The sequence below is a fragment of the Raphanus sativus genome, chromosome 6 (assembly GCF_000801105.2).
Source record: "Raphanus sativus cultivar WK10039 chromosome 6, ASM80110v3, whole genome shotgun sequence".
Lineage (NCBI taxonomy): Eukaryota > Viridiplantae > Streptophyta > Magnoliopsida > Brassicales > Brassicaceae > Raphanus > Raphanus sativus.
Window position 1 is genome coordinate 45,873,948 of NC_079516.1, and position 21,973 is coordinate 45,895,920.

Sequence of the window (21,973 nt, forward strand, 5' to 3'; positions counted from 1 at the left end):
AAACGACCCTACAATACATAAGTTTATCAACATAATTAATCTTTAAAGGATAACATATCTTTACATTTATAATCTTGATGTTTACATTTAAACGGAACTTACGAGATCTTTATTTATTTGTTTTTGCTTGTTATATATAGACATTATTGTTAAATAGCTTGACTATAAATTGCTATGTTTTTTTTGTATATGATAGGGCCTTTTAAAATGCTAAGAGGACTGTGTTAAAAAAAAAATGCTAAGAGGACAAATTTCAAATTTCCTCCCAAAATCTACAAAATGGTTGAGATGACTCGCTTGTTGGTGGGTCTACTGACCATAGTCTTCTCAAATCCACTTCAGGCCAATCCTTTGTGATGCCTGAAACCACTATTGGATGCTCCTAAAACAGCTCAGTGTTTTTCAGCCTGGTTCGGGTATTGTTGGTCTAAGTTAAGGATCCTTATCACTCATCTCTTTGATGGGTGAAAGCTTCCTAGGTCTTTTCTCATACTGCTGAACTAGTAAGATAAACTCTGGACGTTATGCTGTTGTGTCAGGAGCTGTGACTGTTTCAACTACTATGTTTATGAAGACTGAGATTACCTAATCCTAGAAGAGGTCAGCGTTGGAGAGACTTGCATTGAACATGCTCATAGGCTCTAGAATCAATCTCACCTACTTGCCCAGGAGCTACTACAACCAAGTGATAAGAGGCAGTGGGACAGCTGATCCAGTATTCTACTCCAACAACATGCTTAGCTATTAATCAAAAGACCATAGAGATATTCCATGTGATCACAATGCATTTCTTTGAAACCCACTGATTGTTCTTCATTGTGGAAACACAAACCAAGAGAGTCTCGTTCTACACTACTGTTTTGACTCTGAGTTTGTTTTCTTTAGACTTGTCCTTTTGATTAATAAGTTAAGATAAAAGAACATGGATTTGTTTTTAAATATGCGAATTGAGTTTCTAAACTCTTCTAAGCATACATAATCTCAACGTTATTATTACAAAACCTGAACAATGAAACTCACAAAGGGATGATGCAGTGTGTTTAAGACAGTCTAGCCTCTTACAGCAGGCTGAACCGTTGCAATCATATGAGCCATGACGATAGCGTACTGAACACCAGTGTGCTGGGGAGTGTAGTTATCCGCAAGTCCAAACTCCCCAAAGTTGAGCTCTACGTTCACAAACTTCCCCGACAAGGACCTCTTAGACAGCGCTTCATGCCATATCTCCACGAACTCCTCCATCACTTTCCTCGCCTTCTCCATTGACGATATAGGCAGATACTCCACCTAAAAATAAACACACCCATTAGTTACCGCTTTTTTTTTTTGGTAAAAACATTAGTTACAGCTTGTAACTTAACAACACACAAACAGATCTATCTTAACCCCATATACCCTTCAACAATAAACAAAGGGGCAAAACGGATCAAAACCTCCATAACAATGCCTCGGATACTCTCGGAATGAACAGGGACGACTCTCCCAACCCTAAGCCTAAAATCACCGAGGTGGTACTGAAACCCGTCGAAGTGGAGGGAGACTTTGGATTTGTAGGACTGGAGCTTCTCCATGATGATCTGGATGGAGGCGTCGGCCTCGACGACGATGCGCTGGGACCTGATGATGAAGTAGTACTTGGCGGGGTGGTCGGGGAGGGAGATGCCGAGGAAATCGCGGGGGAGGGAGTCGGGGTGGTGGGTGGAGGACTGGTCACGGAGTAAGGGTTTGTAGTAGTTGAGAGTTGCTTTCCAGCGTCCTTCTTTGACGCCGCTGATGCTCTCCGCGCACTGGGCGGCTTCGTTGAGGATCTGTGTGCTTACTGTTGATCCTTGGTTTGGTTGCCAATACAGAACCCTAGAGAGAAGGGAGATTACTTTTAGTTTAACGAGAATTTGAAGAAGAAGTTTTTGAGATTGAGTAAGTTACCATTTCACAGGCATTGAGGCGGCGGAGGAGGAGCTACAGCGATTCGCACACACGAGTCACGACGAAGAAACTGTGTTCAAATTAAAATCGAGATTGTTACAAGAAAAAAAAAAAAGGAAATCACGAACGACGTCGTATAGTAATTTGTGGTTTACAATGAAATTTTCCAAACCTCCCGGCCCTATTTGGGCTTCGGATAAAACGGTTTAAGGGCCCATAAAACTAATGGGCTAACCCTTTTGATTTTGAAGCCCATTATAAGAAAACTCGAGTCCAGTGAAGGAAACAAACCACGTCGCTTGAACGAACTTAATTATTATCATCACTGTCCTGTCCCTTTGGTTTGCCACGAGGAACAACCTTTAAAATTCCGCGGAATCGACGACGTTCTTTGATTCAGATTAATTTTTTTTCTCGATTTCTTCACTTTCAAGGTTTGGCTTCTGAGTTTTTTTTTTCTTCTTTTGGCTGTTTTTTCACTCACTTTACATCTGTTCGAATCCCACATTCTCTCTGTGTGTTTCTTCCAAACATCATTTGATTTCGCCACTTTCTTTTCATGGATCGCAAAAACTTCCTAGAGTAAAGCTTAAGTTTTTGCTTTTGTTTCTGTTAATGTCAGGGGAAAGAGAATCCTTTGTACAGTTTGTTTTTTTCACCTTAAAAAGCAAACTCCTTTCGTCACTTCTTTAATTTTTTTCTAAAAAAGGCTGGTTTTACAAAAAAAAAACCCTAGATTTCGGTTCAAACAGTCTTCTAGAATTAATATCCAATCACTGTAGGTTGAAGTTTGCTTGTTTCTGAATGTAACGCTCATGAACTTTGGGGAAAGTTTAAAGAGGGTTTTTGATTGATTGAAAGTTCATCACTTCTGCAGGGTTTAATGTAATCCAATTTGCCTCCCTTTGCTTGTTTTTTTTTTGGTTTTGCTATTTAGAATGAAATAATGATTTGAAAAGTGGTTAAAACTTTTTTTTTATGTACTACTAGTTCTATGTTTTGTTTGAAAGTGTGATGAAATCTGAATTGATGATGACAGACACTTACTAGCTGATGGCTTCAGCGGCCGAGAATGAGGCCATTGTACATACTTCTCCTCAGATTTGTGACGTAGAGATGCTCCCGGTTCTTGAATCTTCCTCCCTCCACTTGTTATCACCTTTGATTGTACAGGAACATATGACAACAAGGAGTCATGATGCTGCTGTTTTGGACCAAGAGTTTGTGGTTCCTTTCCCAGACCCTGCCTCTACGTTAGACATCCATGGTTCTGCCACATCACATCAGGTTACTTGCTCCTTCCTTTATAATAAAGATTGATTCTTTTTTTTTTTGGGGTTTGGTGTAAATTGATTGGTTTAATTCTACAGGGTGTTCAAGTTACATCTTCTTCAGGTCAGGCGATAGTTTTCGCCATTGCTTAAGTTATTAGTTAGTTGGTGTTTTAGTTTTAAAAGACTTTTGTTGCTTTGTTGTAGTTAACCATTCAGAGCCTACTAACATCTCATATGGCGGATCAACAACACTCAATACACCTCTTGCTAACAACCACCCTACTATGGGACACAATCCTCCCAGGCATTTGTTTAATGACCCATATGAGTACGAACTCGAGAAGATACGCATTGAAGAAGACAACTTAAAGAAGAGCCTTGAAGAAACAGTTAGTTTCCCATCTTCTGATTCTCTCTCTGTATATTATTTTCTCTCTGCTCTCATTGTCCTCGTTGTTTGTAAGCAGATATCACAGTTAATGGCTGAGCTCGATAAAGAGATGGCTGAAGCGCGAAGCGAGTTTGATAGGGAATCACAAGAGCTTGATGCCAAAGTGATGGAGGTAGAAGCTAATATGGGTCTTGTTCGAACGGGCAGTCTTTTGGCCAACGCTTTCGTTTCTAAATGCTCAGAGAGGAGTGCATCCAATGATCTTGCCGCTGTAAGAGGTAAAACAAAAGATTGATTAGTCTTGTGAGAAAAGCCACTTTGGATAAAAAAAAGCAAATTGATCTCTCTTCTCTTGCCTTTTGTTATTTTAGCAGCTATGATCTCTCAACATTCAACTCAGCAGCAACAAGCAGTACAAACAAACACACAGATGAGTTCAACTGCTCCTCCAAGAGTGAGACCTCAGCAAGCAAGCACACGTGTTGGTACTAGTGCTCCTCCTCGACCCTCTGTTATAGCAGTGGATGATGACCCTGTCCCAAACTCATCAGGTCCTCTTCTTCATCTCCAGCGCCGCACCACGACTCTACCAAGTCCGATATCTCAGCAAGCAGCACACACGCATGTGAACTCAACCGCTCCTCCTCGATCCTCAGTCACACCAGTGGAAGATCCAATCCCAAACTCATCAGGACCTCCTCTTCCTCAGCTCCTGCGGCGCCCCACCACTCAAACAAGTCTGATGTCTCAGCAAACATCACAAGCACACACGCATGTGAACTCAACCGCTCCTCCTCCTCCGTCTCCACCTTCAGTCACATCAGTGGAACCTCAAACACCGAATAATAATTTACGTCCTCTTGTGCGCTTTCCTCCTCGCACCACAACGACTCAACCAAGTCCGATGTCTCAGCAAGCATCAAACACAAACGTGAATTCAACAGCTCTTCTTCCTCGACCCTCAGTCACAACAACAGAAGCACTTCCTCGAACCTCAGTGACAACAACAGAAGTACTTCCTCTGCATTCACCGCTCTCCAACAACACGCCTAGGCCAAGACCGCGTCCTGTAATCTCCAACCTGACTCCATCTTCTTCTTCTTCTCCACCTGTTCGTGGCCCGGCGCCTCATATAATGCGTGCCTCAGCTCCTCATTTGACTCGTAGACAGGCGCCGCCTCATTTAAGGCAATATGGATCATCTCCAGCTCCCATGTCTGCTGCTGCAACAACACATCCAACAAGCTCGGTTCAAGAACAAGAGAAGCAGCAGCAGCAACAAGGGAAGTCAAATGGTGGTTTGGTTCATCTATCAGATGAAGACTAGTAGTTATAAATCTTACTATTTCTTTTTCTTTCAGTTTCTGCAACATTTTGTTCGAGTTTCATAACTGACAACAAAACCAAACCAAAACTAAAATGTTCAAGAAATTGAAAGAAAATAACAAATCACTTTCTTAACATTTAGACCAAAAAAAGAACAAATCACTAGTAAATATTCTGATGTAGCGGAAGCTTCTAGTGATAGAACTAGATCCGTTTATTCCAAGAATACACGAATCTAGGGTTTGTGAATACTCTTCACAGTACTTAATTAAAAGCTCTTAGGGGTTGTGAATACTCTTCACAGTGGTTTATAAAAACCTCTTTAGGATTTGAGAATACTCTTCTTAGTGGTTTATCAAAACCTCTTCTGGAAAACTCCTTTATTAAATCATCAAAAACTGCATACAACTATAGAGTCTAAAAGACTATATATAAGAAAGCCATAAAACCCTAAAATATTAAGATAATTATCAAAACCCTTAATTAAATAAATAATAATATATTTGGAAATATTCCAAATATTTATCTGCATCATATTCCTTCTGTTTCTTTAAAAATTGTTATTTTTACATTTGTACACAAATAAAATAAAAATAAAAATGCATTTATTTTCCTATTAATCACATATTACATATATTTAACTAATAGTCTTAGTATTTATAAGACCATGAAGTTTACAATTAATGTTAAGTTAAAATTAAATATAATTTATGTCGAAATTTTAAAAAATGACAATTTTCTTGATCCAGCTAGGATCTGAAATCTCTGCTACATTTATGAAAACGAATTCCAATGCAAATCTGATATCAGTATATAGAATAACGTGGCACGTGACATCCCCTGGATCTCATAAATGAACAATGGTTTTTTAAAACCCCATCGATCTCTATATGTCAGTTCAGTGATCACACTAACGTCACTCAAACGCAAACGCTATTACGTGGATTGGATACCCTCTGTTTTAAATTTTTATATTCGCGTTTGGCTTTCTAAAATTCTCTTTTTTTTTTTTTTTTTTGGATTTCTGACGAAGGGGAAATGGATTTCCAGTTTCTCTCGTTCACTCTCTTCTAAGAAGAGCTTATCTTTTACACTGGAAAGCTCAGAAGCTAACGCGAATTTGCGCTTACTGGTGTAGTAGTAGTAGTACACTAAAGATAATCCGTCTCACGTCAACGACTTCCTTCATTACAAAGGTGTTATTATTAGTCTTTGTGTTTTGTTCTGTTTTTCGGGACATCATCTCCTATACCCACCCAGCTATATTTCTAATCTCCGTAAGACATGAAAACAAAACAAAAATGAAAAGTTAAATAAAAAGCCGAAAATTACATTTAACCCTAGAAAATTTGAAGTATTTACCGGTTGTACCTACCTTAACCGAAGGAATAACCGAATTGAGTTGGACCACGAACCAATCCCTAATTTCGACCCGAAATTAAAACCTAACCGTTCAAAAACCGAATTGTACCAATTTCCTTTCTCCATTTCCCAAACCATCCCCCCGATTCTCCCCCATTTTCCCTTTTCTTCCATTTTCCCTTCGGCGACACAACCGAGGGAGACCACCAGCGACGGCCAATCCCACCAAAGAGGAGACCAGCGACGGCCAATCCCACCGATAGCGACACAACTGAAGGTATGTCTTACTCGTCGGTTCTGTTTCTCCATCGATCAAGTTTACCTCGGATGGAGAAAACGTCATCTTTGTTTAAGGTTGCTTATGGTTTTTTAGATGGCAATCCCATGGCAACACCACCAAATGGTTAATTAAGTAGCTTAGGGTTTTTTAGATTCGGTCCATCGATGGAGTGACGGCTTTGCTTAGCGTATTTGATTGATTGAGTTCATGAATTAGCTCTGTTGATCGAGTTCATGATGCTAGTTTTGGTTATATCGAGTTCATGATGCTTGATTGAGAATTTTATGCTAGCTCAGTCAATGGAGTTCATGATGCTTGATTGAGTTCATTTGGTAGTTTTCGGTTATAGCAAATGGTCAAATAAAACTGAAAATTGAGAATTTTATGCTAGCTCAGTCGATGGAGTTCATGATGCTTGATTGAGTTCATTTGCTAGTTCTCGGTTATAGCAAATGGTCAAATAAAACTGAAAATTGAGAATTTTATGGTAGCTCAGTCGATGGAGTTCATGATGCTTGATTGAGTTCATTTGCTAGTTTTCGGTTATAGCAAATGGTCAAATTAAACTGAAAATTGAGAATTTTATGGTAGCTCATTCGATGGAGTTCATGATGCTTGATTGAGTTCATTTGCTAGTTTTCTTTTATAGCAAATGGTCGAATTAAACTGAAAATGATATAGATTTGGTCTGTGACTTTAGCAAGTTCCTTGACATGCAAAATGATTTGTCTAACTTTGTCTAGCTTTTGTTTCTTGATTGATTTGGTCCGTGATTTGTCTAACTTAGTTGATTTGTCTAACTTTTGTTTCTTGTTTGCAGATGGCGCAACCGCAAGAACTTCATTTCTTCCAACCTTTGCTTCCTGGATTCCAGACTTACTTGGTAAACACACTTTCTCTATTGCCTTTTCTTGATTGCAAGAACCTGATTTCTTCCTTGTTTGTGTAACTTACCTCAAATCTTGATTGCAGACAATACCCATTGTATTTTTCTCCAAGCACATCCAAGGGAAGACGAATGGGAACACATGGACACTAACATCCGACGCTACGGATCAAACATGGCAAGTGATACAAGAAGAGAGGCGACTCACCCGAGGTTGGAAGGAGTTCGCTGAGGCACATGACCTTCGAATAGGAGACATTGTCATCTTCAAACTCGAAGGTTCCATGGTCTTTCACGTCACTCCCTTTGGTCCGAGCTGCTGTGACATCCAGTACACATCTATGTTGGTTGTGACTTGATCTTAAGAGCACAATGTCTTGTGCTTTGAACTTATTTTGTGTGTCTTTTATATGTTTGCTTTTGGTACTTTGAACTTGTTATTTTGATTTGATGGTACTTTGAACTTGTTATTTTGGTTTGATGTTGCAAACTTTTAGTTAATCATTTTCATGTCAATTAGTTTCGACTTTAGCAAGTTCGTATATAGAGTTTCGAATTTTAATTAATCAATTTCACGTCCTGAATCATGATATAGATTTGGTCTGTGACTTTTAGTTAATCATTTTCGACTTTTAGTTAATCATTTTCTTGATTTTGGTTTGATGTTGCAAACTTGTTATTTTCGTATAATGTCACAAGACACACGCATAGAGAAGTAAACCACAAAACACATAAACATTATATAGATAGTTTAAGTCATAAGACACACACATAGAGAAAGAAAGTAGCAACATAGATCAAAGTACCATCATACGACGTAGAACAACAACAACAACATCCCCAAGAACAACTTAGAACAACAACAACTTAGAGCAACAAGATGGGATCATGGACGGTGAAGTTGGTAAAGCTGAGACTTGAGGCGATCAATCTCCTCAGCCATCTCTTCGACACGGTGTACTAACTTTGTAACTTCGTCCTGAATCGCGAACACCCACGGCGTACGAAAGTGGAGACCATTATTCTGCACAAGTTTTATCACAAGTTATACAAGTTTCTCAGGTTTTCCAGTTTAACCAGTTTTCCAGTTTTCCAGTTTTCCAGTTTTCCAGTTTTCCAGTTTTCCAGTTTTCCAGTTTTCCTAGTTTTCCTAGTTTTCCTAGTTATACAAGTTTTACCAGTTTTGCACGACATGAAAATTACCTCAAAGTTTTTGCAGGTGAAGTACCTCCTTCCAGGTTGCGTATCAAAATCATTGGGAAACTTGTTACAGGGAGATACCTCAGGAATGATACCTCCACCACACGGGCACTTGGTCGGGACGCCGTACTCCGCATCAGCCACGAAACCAAGCATGTCGTTGTGTCTCTTCAAGGCCTTCATGTGACTGTACTCCTCTTCGGGATGAGTCATGCTTCAGTTCTTACTGTCAGAGAGAAATGGGAGAAACCGAAAGAGATCGAGAGAGAGGAATGAGGGATGGAGTGGGGGAGTGGAGAGAGAGAGATGGATCGATGGGATCAATAAAGAGATGGAGTGGAGACAGAGAGATGGGACGTGACATAGAGAAAAATAATGAAAATAGTTAAAATAATTAAAATAATTATTTTCCCTCATATGTTTTGGCGCCAATGTAATTTCATTTCCCTCCCCGAAATTTTTTCTTAGTTTTACATAAGATACTAGTTTTACGAGATTTGCTCATAGTTGTACTTTCTGTGGTTTATAATTTATTCAGTGTTACCAATGCTTTCAGTTTGGTTTTCTTGTTTTACTTTCGATTTTAGTACTTGAACATGATATTTATCTTGTTCACTGCACAAATATTTGGGAAACAAACATTATCTGATAATCTCTTTTGTGACATGTTCTTCATTCACAAAGTGTGAGTGAAACTATAAGGCTTATTATGGAGATAGTAAGAGTTTTCATAATTTTTGAAAAACGTTTTGAAAAAAATATGTTTAATTGAATTATTAGTTAGACTAGAGTAATCATAATAGTAAATGTCATAATAATAATAATGTCACACTCGAAAGACAATGCAGTTTTACAAAGAAGATAAAATAGTTTTCCAGAGTTTTCCAAAAACATACAAATAACCATTTCCAAATAACAGCCAATTGAAACCAATCGTGGTTAGGCCGTGTTCTGCTCTGAAGTGCTTGAACCATTTCCAAATAACAGCCAATTGAAACCAAAATTTTGCCTAGGCCGCTTTTTGTTTTGTGTCCTCCTACGGCGTTCTCCACCAGATGGAAGTCTATTAACTCTTTTCCTTCCCTTACGCTTGATAGGATCCGGAGGTATGATCTTCAGCTCCCTGATGTGATCCGGGACTTCCCATACAGACATGTCTGGCACAGCATAAATTGTCCTCCAATACGCCAATGACCACAGTTCCGTCCAATAGTATTTTGAGCACAACTCATGATATACTATGTTGATATCACGGCTCCTACCACCCCCACTATCCACCTGATTAGTGTAATAGATGTAAGCAGCCAGTCCGTGCAGACAAGGAATCTTTTCATAATCCCACACCTTGCAAGTACAAGTTTTGGCAATCAAGTTCGTCAAAAACATCTTCCCATTACTATCCTTTACCTCGTACTCTAGCTCATAACTATTAAGCTCCCGCACAGGTAGCGTTCGCGCAAGAACCCATAGATCGTGCAAGTAGTTCTCAACCAGAGGCACTAGCTTGGTACCCAATGATTGTGAAACAGCATCCTTCCGACGTTGATTAAACCAATCAGAGAATGTCCTAATGATACAATCCAGCATTGGTATCAAGGCCCACCTCCTTGCCTCTCTAAACACTTTGTTCATTGATTCCACGCTGTTGCTTGTGTCCAAGTTGTACCTGTCACGGGGGAAAAAAACCCTTGCCCATTTGTCTTTTTCAGTTTTCTCCTCCACATACGTGTAAGCTGAAGGGAACCTTAGCTTAAATTTTTCGTAAGCAGCATTGAAATCAGCCATTGTATACATCTTTCCCAGCTCCATGAATCTATGCCCGACTACATCTTTGTTGACGTTAGAAGCATGCCCTTTAACATTTTCCTTCAAATGCCATAAACAATGACCATGGTGAGCCTGAGGGTACACGTTTGCTATGGCAAATATCAGACTTGCATTTCTATCACTCATGAAAACCAGTTCAGAAGAGTCTGGTATAACGCTTCTAAGCATCTCAAAAAACCAGGTCCAACTAGCATGATTCTCTCCATCAAGTACAGCAAACGCAAGTGGATAGCAATGACGGTTAGGATCTTGAGCTTTGGCAAAAATTAGAACACCCCCATATCCGTTCTTCAGCCATGTTGCATCGACAACAATCACTTTTCTCATAACTGCAAACCCTTCAATGCAAGCTCCCAACGCTATGAAGAGGTACTTGAATTTACCTGAGTCATCCAATTTCACACTAGTTTTTGTTCCCGTGTTCATTTGCTCTAACATGTACAAATAGCTATACATCATCCTGTAGCTATCTTCCGGACTACCACGTGTATCACAAGAAGCCAAATTCTTTCCACGCAATGCTGTGGAGTAGGATATCATGACACCAAGTTTGGACTTAACCAGAGCCTTAATATCTTTTGGAGTTGGAGTTTGCACATCTCCTGGGAATTCCTCATTCAAAAAACTTGCCACTACTTCTGCTGACGCTCTTCTCTTGTCGTTGCTGTCACTTTGTTGTGTCCGCGAGCATGTATGCATCTTCGTGTAGCTTTTTATTGAGAAAATTTCTGTCCCACCAATCCCTGAAGCTCGTATTACCCATTTGCAGTCAGCTTGCGAACATGTTATCACCAATCGATTTCGATCAGACTTTTTAGTGACATAACGATAACATTCACTATATGCAGCTCTATCCACCATCTCCTGAATTGCCTTCTTACTTGGAAATTCGTCATGTTTATTGAGACTCAAACCATCGGCCCATTCCTCTATACAACTACTCCGTACTATTGCAGGTGGCTCTTCAACATACTTATCGGCGGTTGGATGTACGGTTTCATTCTCCGCAGCCGTATCAGTCTCCGCAGCCGTATCAGTCTCCGCAGCCGTTTCATTCTCCGCAGCCGTATCAGTCTCCGCAGCCGTATCAGTCTCCGCAGCCGTATCAGTCTCCGCAGCCGTTTCATTCTCTGCAGCCGTATCATTCTCCATACCAGTATCAGTCTCCGCAGCCGTATTAGTCTCCATACCAGTGTCAGTCTCCTTACCAGTACCAGTCTCCATAGCACGCACCTCGTTATTCTCTTGGTTCTCACCAACGTACAATGTAATTGCATTAGGTCCAACTTCATGTTCCAATAGCTGCAAATCGTTGTAGTTCATACCAACAGAACGTTTACCCGCTATCGAAAGTCTATCTTGTGGTCTCGGTCCCGACCTTTCACTACTCTCCACAACCAAAAGACATCTTTGGTTCTCTTTATCGACACTTCCGAGGTAAACATAAAGATCGTCATCATCAGCAATAGTTACAGCTTTCTGGCAACGTCTCACCATCGGAATGTAGCTCAATTTCAGTTTTTCCTTACTTTCATCCAACCCAAGCTTCTTATACATCTTTTCTTGTAACATTGACAACGTCACATCCTCCACTGATGCCTTCACAGATATACCATACATGCAGTCTTCATATGTAAAATGTACGAATACGTTATTGGTCATTGTATCCTGCCAAAAATATCGCACAAGATCAACACAGTTATACCAGTTGTTCGAGTTTTCCTAGTTATTCCACTTTTCCCAGTTTTCCAACAATAATCCAAAACACTAAGGTTTCGAATCGCATCTATCAACGTTTAATTCAACCACATTAATGCATTTTATACCAAATCGCTATACTAATTGACCCATCAACTAAACAATGCCGTTGTGCATTGCTCCTAGCTCGATTCCAAATACATGCATTTCTCAAGAGAAGTTGGGGGTCCTGAGTTTACCTGCAATACCCAACTCTATTTGCGCCGATGGAATGCTAGACCTCCGGAAACACTTTGAAAATGGAGGAGGAGGAGAGAAACTGCGGCGACAGAGCCGGATGGAGCCCCGATGGGGGAGCTGCGGGGAGGTAGAGGAGACGGGAGACCCACCACGGAGCTTCGGTTTTTTTTTAATTTAGCTTTTCTCAATTAATTTTTTTTTTTATAAAACCATTAACCAAACTTCCCAAACCAACGATTTCCAATCACAAACCCAACCCAATCACATTACAATTTTCGGTTTTCATTCAACAAACCAAGGTCAGTTTAGTCTTTCCACAATTCATTAAAGAGGTATGGGTATAGATGATTTTAGTGGGTATAGGAGATTGAGTGATGAGGAAGATGGGCAAAGGAGATGATGTCCCCTGTTTTTCTCATTTTCTTCAAAATCATGAAATAGGTTGGTCTCTGTTGATTCTCTCTAAAAGCTTCACTTTCTTTTGTTGTGTTTGATAAAATTCACTTTCCATTAAAAAGAAAGAGCCTTTGGATACGTTCAATGGCGGAACCGGGTCCCACAACCTAAACCGGTTTAAGGACCGGTTACCGATAGCCGACAACCGACACCGGAATTTCTGGGGGTCCCGACACATTTTGCTTCGACCTACGTTTTTCTGCTTTTCCGTAAAAGCAATGCCCTTTCTTTCCTCTTTTTCCATCTCTTTTTGGACATATATAATCTAATCTAATCTAATCTCGGTTTACGTATTTGATTTTATGTTTAGTGTTTTGTTCTTTACTTCTTGTCGGATTCTTCACTTGGAAATTGGTTCTTTAACTTCGTACAGTAAAGAGTTTTAATTTTAGGCTTTTAGCATATGCTTCTTAACTTCTTGCTGTATTCACAATCTAACATTTATGAATGAATGTTTGATTATAGTATATGAAGATTTTTCCATTATTAAACAGTTTTTAAAGTTATAAAAAGGTGTTCTTTTGGTATAAAATTGGTTTTAAAAAAAGTATTTGAATGATTCTTCACCTTTGATATACTATAATGGGGTGAAGGGTCACACTCAGATTTGCAATTCCGTTTCTTTCCTAAAGGTGGTTGGTCCATTTTCATTCCCCATTTAATTTAATTATTCCTACTCTGTGTTTCCCATTATTTGACTATTTTTGCTAATCAATCATTTCAATAATCACATTATTGTTGCAGTATATATTTTACAATAATCACATATCCCCTGCTGCATTGCTTTCCTTCTTTTTTTGTATATATCCTTTTGTCTGCAACTTCCTTTTCTTCATACTACAACTTCACTTAAAGAAGCTTGTTCTTACTCCACTTTTGTTGTAGGGTAATGTATCTGATCCATTATTTTGGCTCTGTTGTCTTTGTTATAGTTTGCTCTGTTGGCAGATTTGGATGAGTCTTTCTGTTTTAGAACCAGTCGGCCAATTAGTGTCGGTTCTCCTGTTGTTGTGTCTTTTTGTCTAACCAACTTAACTACAGAGGGATGTTGAAAATTTTCCGAATTTAGGTTAGTGGCAATGAATCTTTAAATGGTAGAGATGTGACCCGCATATCTTCTTTACTACTTTTATTGATTTTGGGGTTACTTGTACCATCTTCTAAGCTCTGGCCACTTAAGAACCGGAGGAGTAATCTTTATTGTTGTTTTTGACCAGGTCATAGAATGTTTTGTTTTTAATTGATCATCTTGTTTCTAAGTGGGTGCAACAGAGTTAGAATCTTTTGGATGTCTGTTCACCAACCCATTTTTATCCACTGTAGATTTTACTCTATAAAACTTCAGCTTCTCTTGTAATCTGGTTCTTAATCAACATTCTCTAATCTAAACATAGTTTTGTTTCAGGTTGAGTTTACTTTGAGTAGAAGAATATATATATCCGACATGAAGGTATTCATCTTAAATCTTTATATGATTATGAATCTTTACTCCCTCGTCTTGTTTGCTACACATATTAGAGATTCTATCAAATAAAAGATATTAAAATATTTCCTTCTGCTGCAGCAAATCTGAATTCAAGATGAGAGTGGAAACTGCACTTGTGATTCTCTTGGTCCTCATATCAGTTCACCAATGTTATGGAGGTTTAATGTCTTTCTGATACTATTTCCATAAGTTCCATGCTTAAGATAACTCAGCAACTAAATAGATCCAAGTTTCTGTTTGTAAGGTGCAAGCAACTGGACGTGCACGTGCTTCTCTTCTGCCAACAAAAGCGATATCAGGGAATCTAACTGTTCCACTTCATGTCACTGCAAACCAGGTTGGCTTTCTAAAATTATTTTTTTCTCAGCACCAAATATCAAATTTTCAAGATTCTAGAGAAGTGTATGACTCTCTCTCTTGCTCTCTCTTAAGTAGCAGATAGAGACCAACAATGGGTATGCTTGTGTCCGGCAAATGGGTTTCCAATAATATCCGTTACCGGTTCCAACTCTTCATGCTTCACTTCTTGCAACTGCTCATCAGGACCTATAAAGAAGCAATCTCTATCAAGGAAACTCCTCCTCGTCACACTAATCTTCTGCGTTGTAGTCACTTCAGTAGCCTTCCTCGCCTCTATGTTCTGCTACGTTTATCGAAGGACCAGGACCAATGTATCTGGACAAACCCCTTCTTCAGTCTCTTCAGACAGAGAATCTAGCTGGCACAGCTCCGCCAACTTAATAGCCCGTAAAAGCTCCATCTCACAGCCCAACAAGACCAGCTTCAGCTCCTCACTCTCAGGATGTTTCTTTCAGAACGCTTCTCTGTTCTGCGTGAGTAAACCCGAAACAATCCACGGGATGATCTTTCAGTTCTCGTACGGAGAGCTGGAGCAAGCGACGGATAAGTTCGCCAGCAGCAACGTTATAGGACACGGAGGAAGTAGCTGCGTTTACCGTGGTCAGCTCAGAGACGGCAAAACCGCTGCGATCAAACGTCTGAATGCTCCTAAAGGAAACGACAACGACACTCTATTCTCAACAGAAGTATTAACTAATCTCCTTTGCCCCTCTGCTTCTTGTTTTGAAAGATCCATATAATATAATGAAACTGTTCGGCTGACCTCGTAGCCACCCGTTCTAGCTTTAAATCGCAAGAATATGTGGAGTGCACGTGGAGTGCCGTGGGCCTTGTGGGACTAATCGGTTGACCTCGGTCGCCGGATCCTCCGATTATAAAAGAAAAAAGAAAAAAAAACTGTTCTGTTGTTTTCTTTAATGTTTTTTTTCTTTTTTTTTTGCAGGTAGAATTATTATCAAGACTCCATCACTACCACGTGGTTCCACTGATTGGATACTGTTCGGAGTTTCACGGCAAGCATGCGGAGAGGCTTCTGGTTTTTGAGTACATGTCTTACGGAAACCTGAGAGACTGCTTAGATGGAGAGGTGGGAGAGAAGATGACGTGGAACGTCAGAATCTCTCTGGCTCTCGGAGCTGCGAGAGGGCTCGAGTATCTACACGAAGCTGCTGCTCCGAGAATCTTGCACCGTGATGTTAAATCCACTAACATTCTCCTCGATGAGAACTGGCATGCTAAAGTAAGTGACTATTTGCTTTTTTTTTTTGAGTGAGGCCAAAATGTGAAACTTTGAATAAAACATTTGTTGTTGTGACAGATAACAGATCTTGGGATGGCTAAGTGTTTGAGCAGCGACGGTTTACAAAGCGGTTCAAGCTCTCCAACAATGGGACTGCAGGGGACGTTTGGTTACTTTGCACCTGAGTACGCTATTGCAGGATGTGCTTCACCTATGTCGGATGTTTTCAGCTTCGGTGTTGTTCTGCTCGAGCTTATAACCGGGAGGAAACCTATACAGAAGCCTAGCGTTTGCAACAACAAAGGAGAAGAAAGTCTTGTTATTTGGGTAAAAAATTAAATTAACAGCACTACTAGTTTAATTATAAATCTCTTTTACCAACAATGTTAGTGTGTTAGGCTATGCCGCGTTTACAAGACAGTAAGAGGGTGATTGAGGAGCTGCCTGATCCGAGGCTTAACGGGAAGTTTGCTGAAGAAGAGATGCAGATAATGGCGTATCTTGCTAAAGAGTGTTTGCTTTTGGAGCCAGAAGCTAGGCCGACAATGAGAGAGGTTGTTCAGATTCTTTCTACCATCATGCCAGACACTTCCAGACGTAGAAACTTCCCCATCAATCATCTTTTTCCGGTAATGTTTCTATAACAACTAAATGCAAACACAAGCGCATCGTTTAAGCGTTTTAAAACATTTTTGTAATGGCAGAGTAATGAGAAGAAGAAAGAAAGCAAAGTAGGAGGATGGTCAAGAGGTGGGAGCAGGAGTGCACATGAAGAGGAGTCGGTGGATCTGACCGAGCCGCGGTTCGAGTCCTTTTGCTTGCCGAATGTGAAGCCGGTCTTGCTTGAACCATCTGCACATATTTAAAAAGTAGATAGAAAAACACAGAACGAAAACAACACTGAGCCATCTCGCATGTGTGTAGATAATAGCTCAATCTGGGCAAAGGGTAAAGCATTGAGGCTTGAGAGTTTTATTGTATTAAGTGTGTGTCAAGATTTGTTTTTAAACTTTGACTTTTAATTTATGATCTAATAAAATATTTTTAACAAAACTCGGTTATAATTCAAAATATTGTTTGTTTATTCCTTTCGGTAAATGTTAGCCAGAATTGGTTCAGGCATCTGATTGGGGATTTGCTCTAATTCCTTAGGATCGATTGGCCAAACATATTACACGGTTCAAGATAGATGCTAATATGTGAAAGATTATTTTGCAAAAAAACAAAAAAGAAGACAGATTAAAGAGGTTTGCGTGACCAATTATATTAAAGGTCATGTCCCGACTAGCAAAATTGAGAGTCCAATAGAACTCAAGAACCATGATTCCAAAGCTGAAACAGCATATTTAGTCGAGAATACCCATTCCACATCAATACACTAAGGCCATGTATCCACAACATAATGAACACTGAAGGTGTAAGAGAGTTTTGTTTTTATGTTTTCAACTAAAAGTGTAAGAGATTAGCTGCTTGCTTACTAAGTTGTTCCCTTCTTTTACGTGATATATTTTGTTGCATCCCTTGGAAAGAACTTATTCAGACTGAAACTGGAGATCCTTGGATTCATATATTTTCTTTTACAAATTTGGGAGTATATCCATATAATTTTTTTCAAAAATTTTAGATCGGCTGGCCTGTCTCCGGGATGAATTTTGGTGAGGTAGAGAAATCTGCCACCAATACCAATAATTTTTTTGAATCTCATCGGCCAAATGAGATTCTGACTTTGGTTGTTCCTTGCAAAACAATCAGGATTGTGGTTTAACTCGCATTCCAGTTGTAACAAGTTGAAGAAAGCATTGAAAAGCAACATGTATAGTTAAGACTTCTATTCTCCAAGTATTCACACAACATAAATTTCTCACCTCTATCCATATCCAGATAACAGCCTTGAAGCTGGATGAGGTTTCTATGCGGGTGCTTCGAGATCATCTTCACTTCACTAAAAATTCATTCTCACTTTGATTAAATGTATCTAAAAGACTCTTTGTGCAATTTTTTTTCCAGCTAAAATCCCCTTGTAAACTAATCCAAAGCCTCACCATCGGAGATGATTAAGATCAGAGAAATTATATGTGGCCTTATAACTAACTTTTAAATTGATCAAGGGGAACCTCATGGCATGTGTCCCTTGATGCAAACCATGTAACATTCCAGCTACTACTCTTCTAGCTGAATTGCTCAAGCAAACACTTGCTGCTCATTTTCACTTTAGATGAGGTGTTTCCTTTGTAAGATTATGGTCATACTTCTTGTTGAGACATCTATCTTATTAAAACAGGAACATTACAACTTCTTCTAGGTGGATTTTTAAAGATGGATCTCATATATTTAAATTAAATGTCTCATTCTTTATATATAATACGTATCATACTCTAACTTTGCATTGATGTATTTCCTTAAATACAGTTCTTCTTTTTGTCCATATTCCATATATGATTTTTACATTTATTACATGTCGATTTAAATAAGATATATACTAAGAATACCAAAAATATTAATCGTTCTATAATTACCCTATACAATTCATTTTAAATTGATCAGTATATTTCCATTGGTCATATTAATTTTATTAGTACGAATAACATTAGGTAGATAAGTCATAGACACATACATAAATATATGACTATTCTTATAACTATGTCGGGACTAATCTACTTTCTAAAACAAATAACACATAGCTTCATATATTGTATAGAATATAGTAATATTATATAGTATTATATTTATATAGTAATACTAAAAACAAACCAAACTGAAATATAATATATATCAAAAATGCTTTGAACCATTACACACAAAATATATTAGACCTCAGAGATCAAATTCATTTTGAAATTACATAATAATTATTTAAAAAAATTAAATTTCGTAATGTACAAAAAAACATAAGTTTTATATAAAATTTTGTGTTACAATAAAAAGACACAACTCGCGATTGCAAAATGTTATTTTTACATACGAAAGACAGTTTTGATATTGTTCTTTAAACACAAAATTGAATATACAAACTCGATACTACATAAAACTAAATAATATAGAATACATTTTAAAAATAAAACCCGTGCGGGTGTGCATATGTTTATATAATATATAAATATATTATGTTATACATATTTTCATATAAATAATATCCCAATGTAAGTTTTATATGATAAATGTTGGAAATACAAAATATATAGCACTATATATTTAAAATAATATAGAAAAAATTACTTTACGTTATCATAAAATTTAAAAATCAAATTTAGTAATTAAACACATTGCTTATTTAAACACATTAGTACACATTGATATTTATCAAAATTTTATATTAATACACATTACGATCATGTATAACATTTAGTAAAAACAAAGATAAAAAAAATTTACTCCCGCTCGGTCGAGCGGGTCATGATCTAGTACTAAGTAAACCGTCAAACGCAAGTACGTCCATAGAGAGGCAACGTACATTGAATATATATTATTGTATTACTTGTATTTGCATATATATACAGTGGCGGATCAAGTTGTATTTGGGTCGAACACATGATCGGTGGGTTTAGTGAGGAGACTTTAAACCAACTCTGCCATGAAACACTAATGTTTTTAGCTTAAAATCTGTGGTATTATCGAATGCAATTATTTTATAAAAATATATGCAAGTCGTAAGATATTTTTGAAGTAATGCTGTGTTCTTATGTTCTTTATCGTCACAAACTTCCTTATATAGGTTTGAATTTGATTAGTAAAATATAATAATCGAATAGTAACATTATTTGGATAATCGAAGAGAGAGAAGGTGGGGGATGATATGTGATCAATCAAGAAAAGCCCATATGGCGTGTTCCCGTGGCCTCGCCACACCAAACCTCATTTATTCAAAATGAAACCTGCAATTAATTGCCAACCCAAGCATTGTCTCTTAATGTATTACTCCCTCTGTTTCATTATAAGTGTCGTTTTAGACTTGTGCACACGGATTAAAAAATCATTTAATTTTGTATATTTTCAATATAAAAACATCATTACCGATACAATTCAACCAATAGAAAAATAGAATAGAAAATAAAGTTAATAAATTTTGCATTGAAACTCTAAAACGACACTTATTTTGCAACGAAATTTTTTTTCTAAAACGACATTTAATATGAAACGGAGGGAGTATTTCCTTATGAAAATGAGCCAAATAAGAAATGAAGATATATGCATAGAAATAATGCAAGTTTCGTATTGTATTTTCCTATATGCTGAAAGAAAATCAATTTATATACATTTTTGCAAGTTATTCAATTTTTGTTTATTTTCCTAAGACCCATTATTAAGAAAATGCACACGAAGTTATGTGTTCTAAAGATTCATAAACGGCGAATAGGTAAAATGCATTTTATTTAATAGTAAATATGTGAATTTCACAATACCATGAATTGAAACTGCAAAATTGCATGTTTAAGCATATACCAAGTAGTGGAAGTTAATTCCAACTTGTTTCTAGTTTTTAAAATTTGTCCTTTTGCTCAAAGAGAACCTTTCGAGACTACATTGACCTATTCATAGAATACGAATTTATTTAATGTCGCTATAATATATTTTATACTTGTTGAACATAAAGAAACGCAAATAGTCGTCCGTAGTATACATTTTGAGGGGTGTTTGGTAGTTCTTTATTTATTTTTTGACACGTTAATAATCTAAACCTAACAGATACATTGGTGCAATTAAAGCAGTCTAAGCCGATGAGGAAATGCGTCGAGATTTGTGAATAGTTTGCCTGAATTTTAAGCTTATCACTTAGATATATTTATTTCCTATGTGTAGTTTCAGACAGATACCCTTAATTTAGATAGAAAACAAGGCGACAATGCAAAGATAATAGTATAACACTTACACGAGTAAAATAATTCAGTGGGGGTAACTTAAGCAAATTAATTAACACATCATCAGATGAATGAATGTGTTATGTATACCAAGGTTGATGATAACATCTCAACATAGTCATCGTCCACTAAAAGCAATTGGATTACAAAATCCGGCGACATAATCGTTTAGATTAAAATAAAAAGAATTAACAAATGAAAGCATGCAAGTATTAAATGGATGAATCATGAATTTAATGTTTAAAAAGTAGAGTGTCTCAACTCGAGAACAAATTTACACACAAGTCGTGTGTATTTTTTTTTTTGGATAAACTCAAACATTGCATTAATAAAGATGTTTGCACTCCTAAGTGGAGGCTATTACAGACGAGGCGAGAGCTGATTTCGCCACACAATCAGCCTCACCATATCGTGTGTATTTTAAGCTATATTACAGCTCTGGAACAAGATATCCAAAAGAAACATAGACAGTAAAATACATTAAGAAACTTGAAAGTCAAGTGTAATCCATGCAGGAACTGGTACAAAACACATGGCCGGATTCCAAAACGAGTCAACTCCTCGGATCTTCCAAACCTTACCATCTAATTAAGTGGGAAGTGTATATATGTATATTACTACTATACATAATACGTACTTAACTCAGTATCTAGTAAATATATATTTTTCATTCAGTATTTAATTTAACAAATATTTTACCCCATAAAAAGTCAAATACCCAAATACTGGAGTAAATGAGTTTCGTTTACCACAACTTGTTTTGATTATCTTTCTCATAGTTTGTCTTTGTACTTTATATAATCCAATCATATAATGTACATAACTAAATCCATAGTGGCTACTTTAAATGGTATATATAAATGTCATAACCATGTGATCCGTACAAAGAAAAAGTTCCACTTTGTCCACACCAGTAGAGTGAAATCGAACACTATTTTCAATTGAAACACACTCTCAAATACAAAAGCTAATTTTTTCAATCTTTTTGTCTGAAGAGGAACAGACCCAAGAAAAGAGAAATCAAATCTACAAAAAGCATTGATGAACAAAGAACACTTCACGTTTCAGTGAGCCTTTTCTTTCTTCTTTTATCTCTGAAATGTCCTTTTTGCTCATATTTTCGTTGTTGTGGTCCTACTTGGTATTATTACAGCTGTTTCGTTTG

The 21,973-nt window shown here is 37.6% G+C and overlaps 5 protein-coding genes across 12 annotated transcripts; 3 read left to right on the plus strand and 2 right to left on the minus strand.

The window, feature by feature from the left end:
* Nucleotides 1–913: 913 nt before the first annotated feature.
* On the minus strand, nucleotides 914–2,077 carry LOC108806884 (mediator of RNA polymerase II transcription subunit 20a). The gene is made up of 3 exons (XM_018579093.2): nucleotides 1,927–2,077; nucleotides 1,434–1,854; nucleotides 914–1,287 (listed from the first exon to the last, which is right to left on the minus strand). The coding sequence occupies exons 1-3, from the start codon at nucleotides 1,938–1,940 to the stop codon at nucleotides 1,051–1,053; spliced, it is 672 nt and encodes a 223-aa protein (XP_018434595.1). The 5' UTR covers nucleotides 1,941–2,077; the 3' UTR covers nucleotides 914–1,050.
* Nucleotides 2,078–2,218: 141 nt separating this feature from the next.
* LOC108812272 (flocculation protein FLO11) lies at nucleotides 2,219–5,054 on the plus strand. 3 transcript variants are annotated; one of them, XM_018584488.2, is made up of 6 exons: nucleotides 2,219–2,360; nucleotides 2,966–3,213; nucleotides 3,297–3,321; nucleotides 3,405–3,589; nucleotides 3,668–3,869; nucleotides 3,963–5,054. In XM_018584488.2, exons 2-6 carry the CDS (start codon nucleotides 2,980–2,982, stop codon nucleotides 4,916–4,918), a joined length of 1,602 nt encoding a protein of 533 aa, XP_018439990.1. In that variant the 5' UTR covers nucleotides 2,219–2,360; nucleotides 2,966–2,979; the 3' UTR covers nucleotides 4,919–5,054. The 3 variants fall into 3 exon arrangements, with proteins under 3 accessions (XP_018439990.1, XP_018439991.1, XP_018439992.1); XM_018584489.2 differs by having other exon boundaries at nucleotides 2,260–2,811; XM_018584490.2 differs by having other exon boundaries at nucleotides 2,260–3,213; nucleotides 3,966–5,054.
* Nucleotides 5,055–5,960: 906 nt separating this feature from the next.
* On the plus strand, nucleotides 5,961–17,005 carry LOC108812271 (receptor-like serine/threonine-protein kinase NCRK). 6 transcript variants are annotated; one of them, XM_018584483.2, is made up of 9 exons: nucleotides 5,961–6,113; nucleotides 14,272–14,316; nucleotides 14,431–14,510; nucleotides 14,597–14,689; nucleotides 14,785–15,398; nucleotides 15,656–15,952; nucleotides 16,031–16,279; nucleotides 16,351–16,581; nucleotides 16,657–17,005. In XM_018584483.2, the coding sequence occupies exons 3-9, from the start codon at nucleotides 14,447–14,449 to the stop codon at nucleotides 16,816–16,818; spliced, it is 1,710 nt and encodes a 569-aa protein (XP_018439985.2). In that variant the 5' UTR covers nucleotides 5,961–6,113; nucleotides 14,272–14,316; nucleotides 14,431–14,446; the 3' UTR covers nucleotides 16,819–17,005. The 6 variants fall into 6 exon arrangements, with proteins under 6 accessions (XP_018439985.2, XP_018439983.2, XP_018439988.2 ...); XM_018584481.2 differs by lacking the exon at nucleotides 5,961–6,113 and adding an exon at nucleotides 13,272–13,752; XM_018584486.2 differs by lacking the exon at nucleotides 5,961–6,113 and adding an exon at nucleotides 13,272–13,752 and having other exon boundaries at nucleotides 14,791–15,398.
* LOC130495854 (B3 domain-containing protein REM7-like) lies at nucleotides 7,280–7,804 on the plus strand. The gene is made up of 3 exons (XM_056987406.1): nucleotides 7,280–7,324; nucleotides 7,380–7,442; nucleotides 7,532–7,804. The coding sequence occupies exons 1-3, from the start codon at nucleotides 7,280–7,282 to the stop codon at nucleotides 7,802–7,804; spliced, it is 381 nt and encodes a 126-aa protein (XP_056843386.1).
* Nucleotides 8,162–12,810, minus strand: LOC130496721 (uncharacterized). Its single transcript, XM_056989060.1, has 2 exons — nucleotides 8,649–12,810; nucleotides 8,162–8,469 (listed from the first exon to the last, which is right to left on the minus strand). The coding sequence occupies exon 1, from the start codon at nucleotides 12,132–12,134 to the stop codon at nucleotides 9,585–9,587; it is 2,550 nt and encodes an 849-aa protein (XP_056845040.1). The 5' UTR covers nucleotides 12,135–12,810; the 3' UTR covers nucleotides 8,162–8,469; nucleotides 8,649–9,584.
* Nucleotides 17,006–21,973: the final 4,968 nt, after the last annotated feature.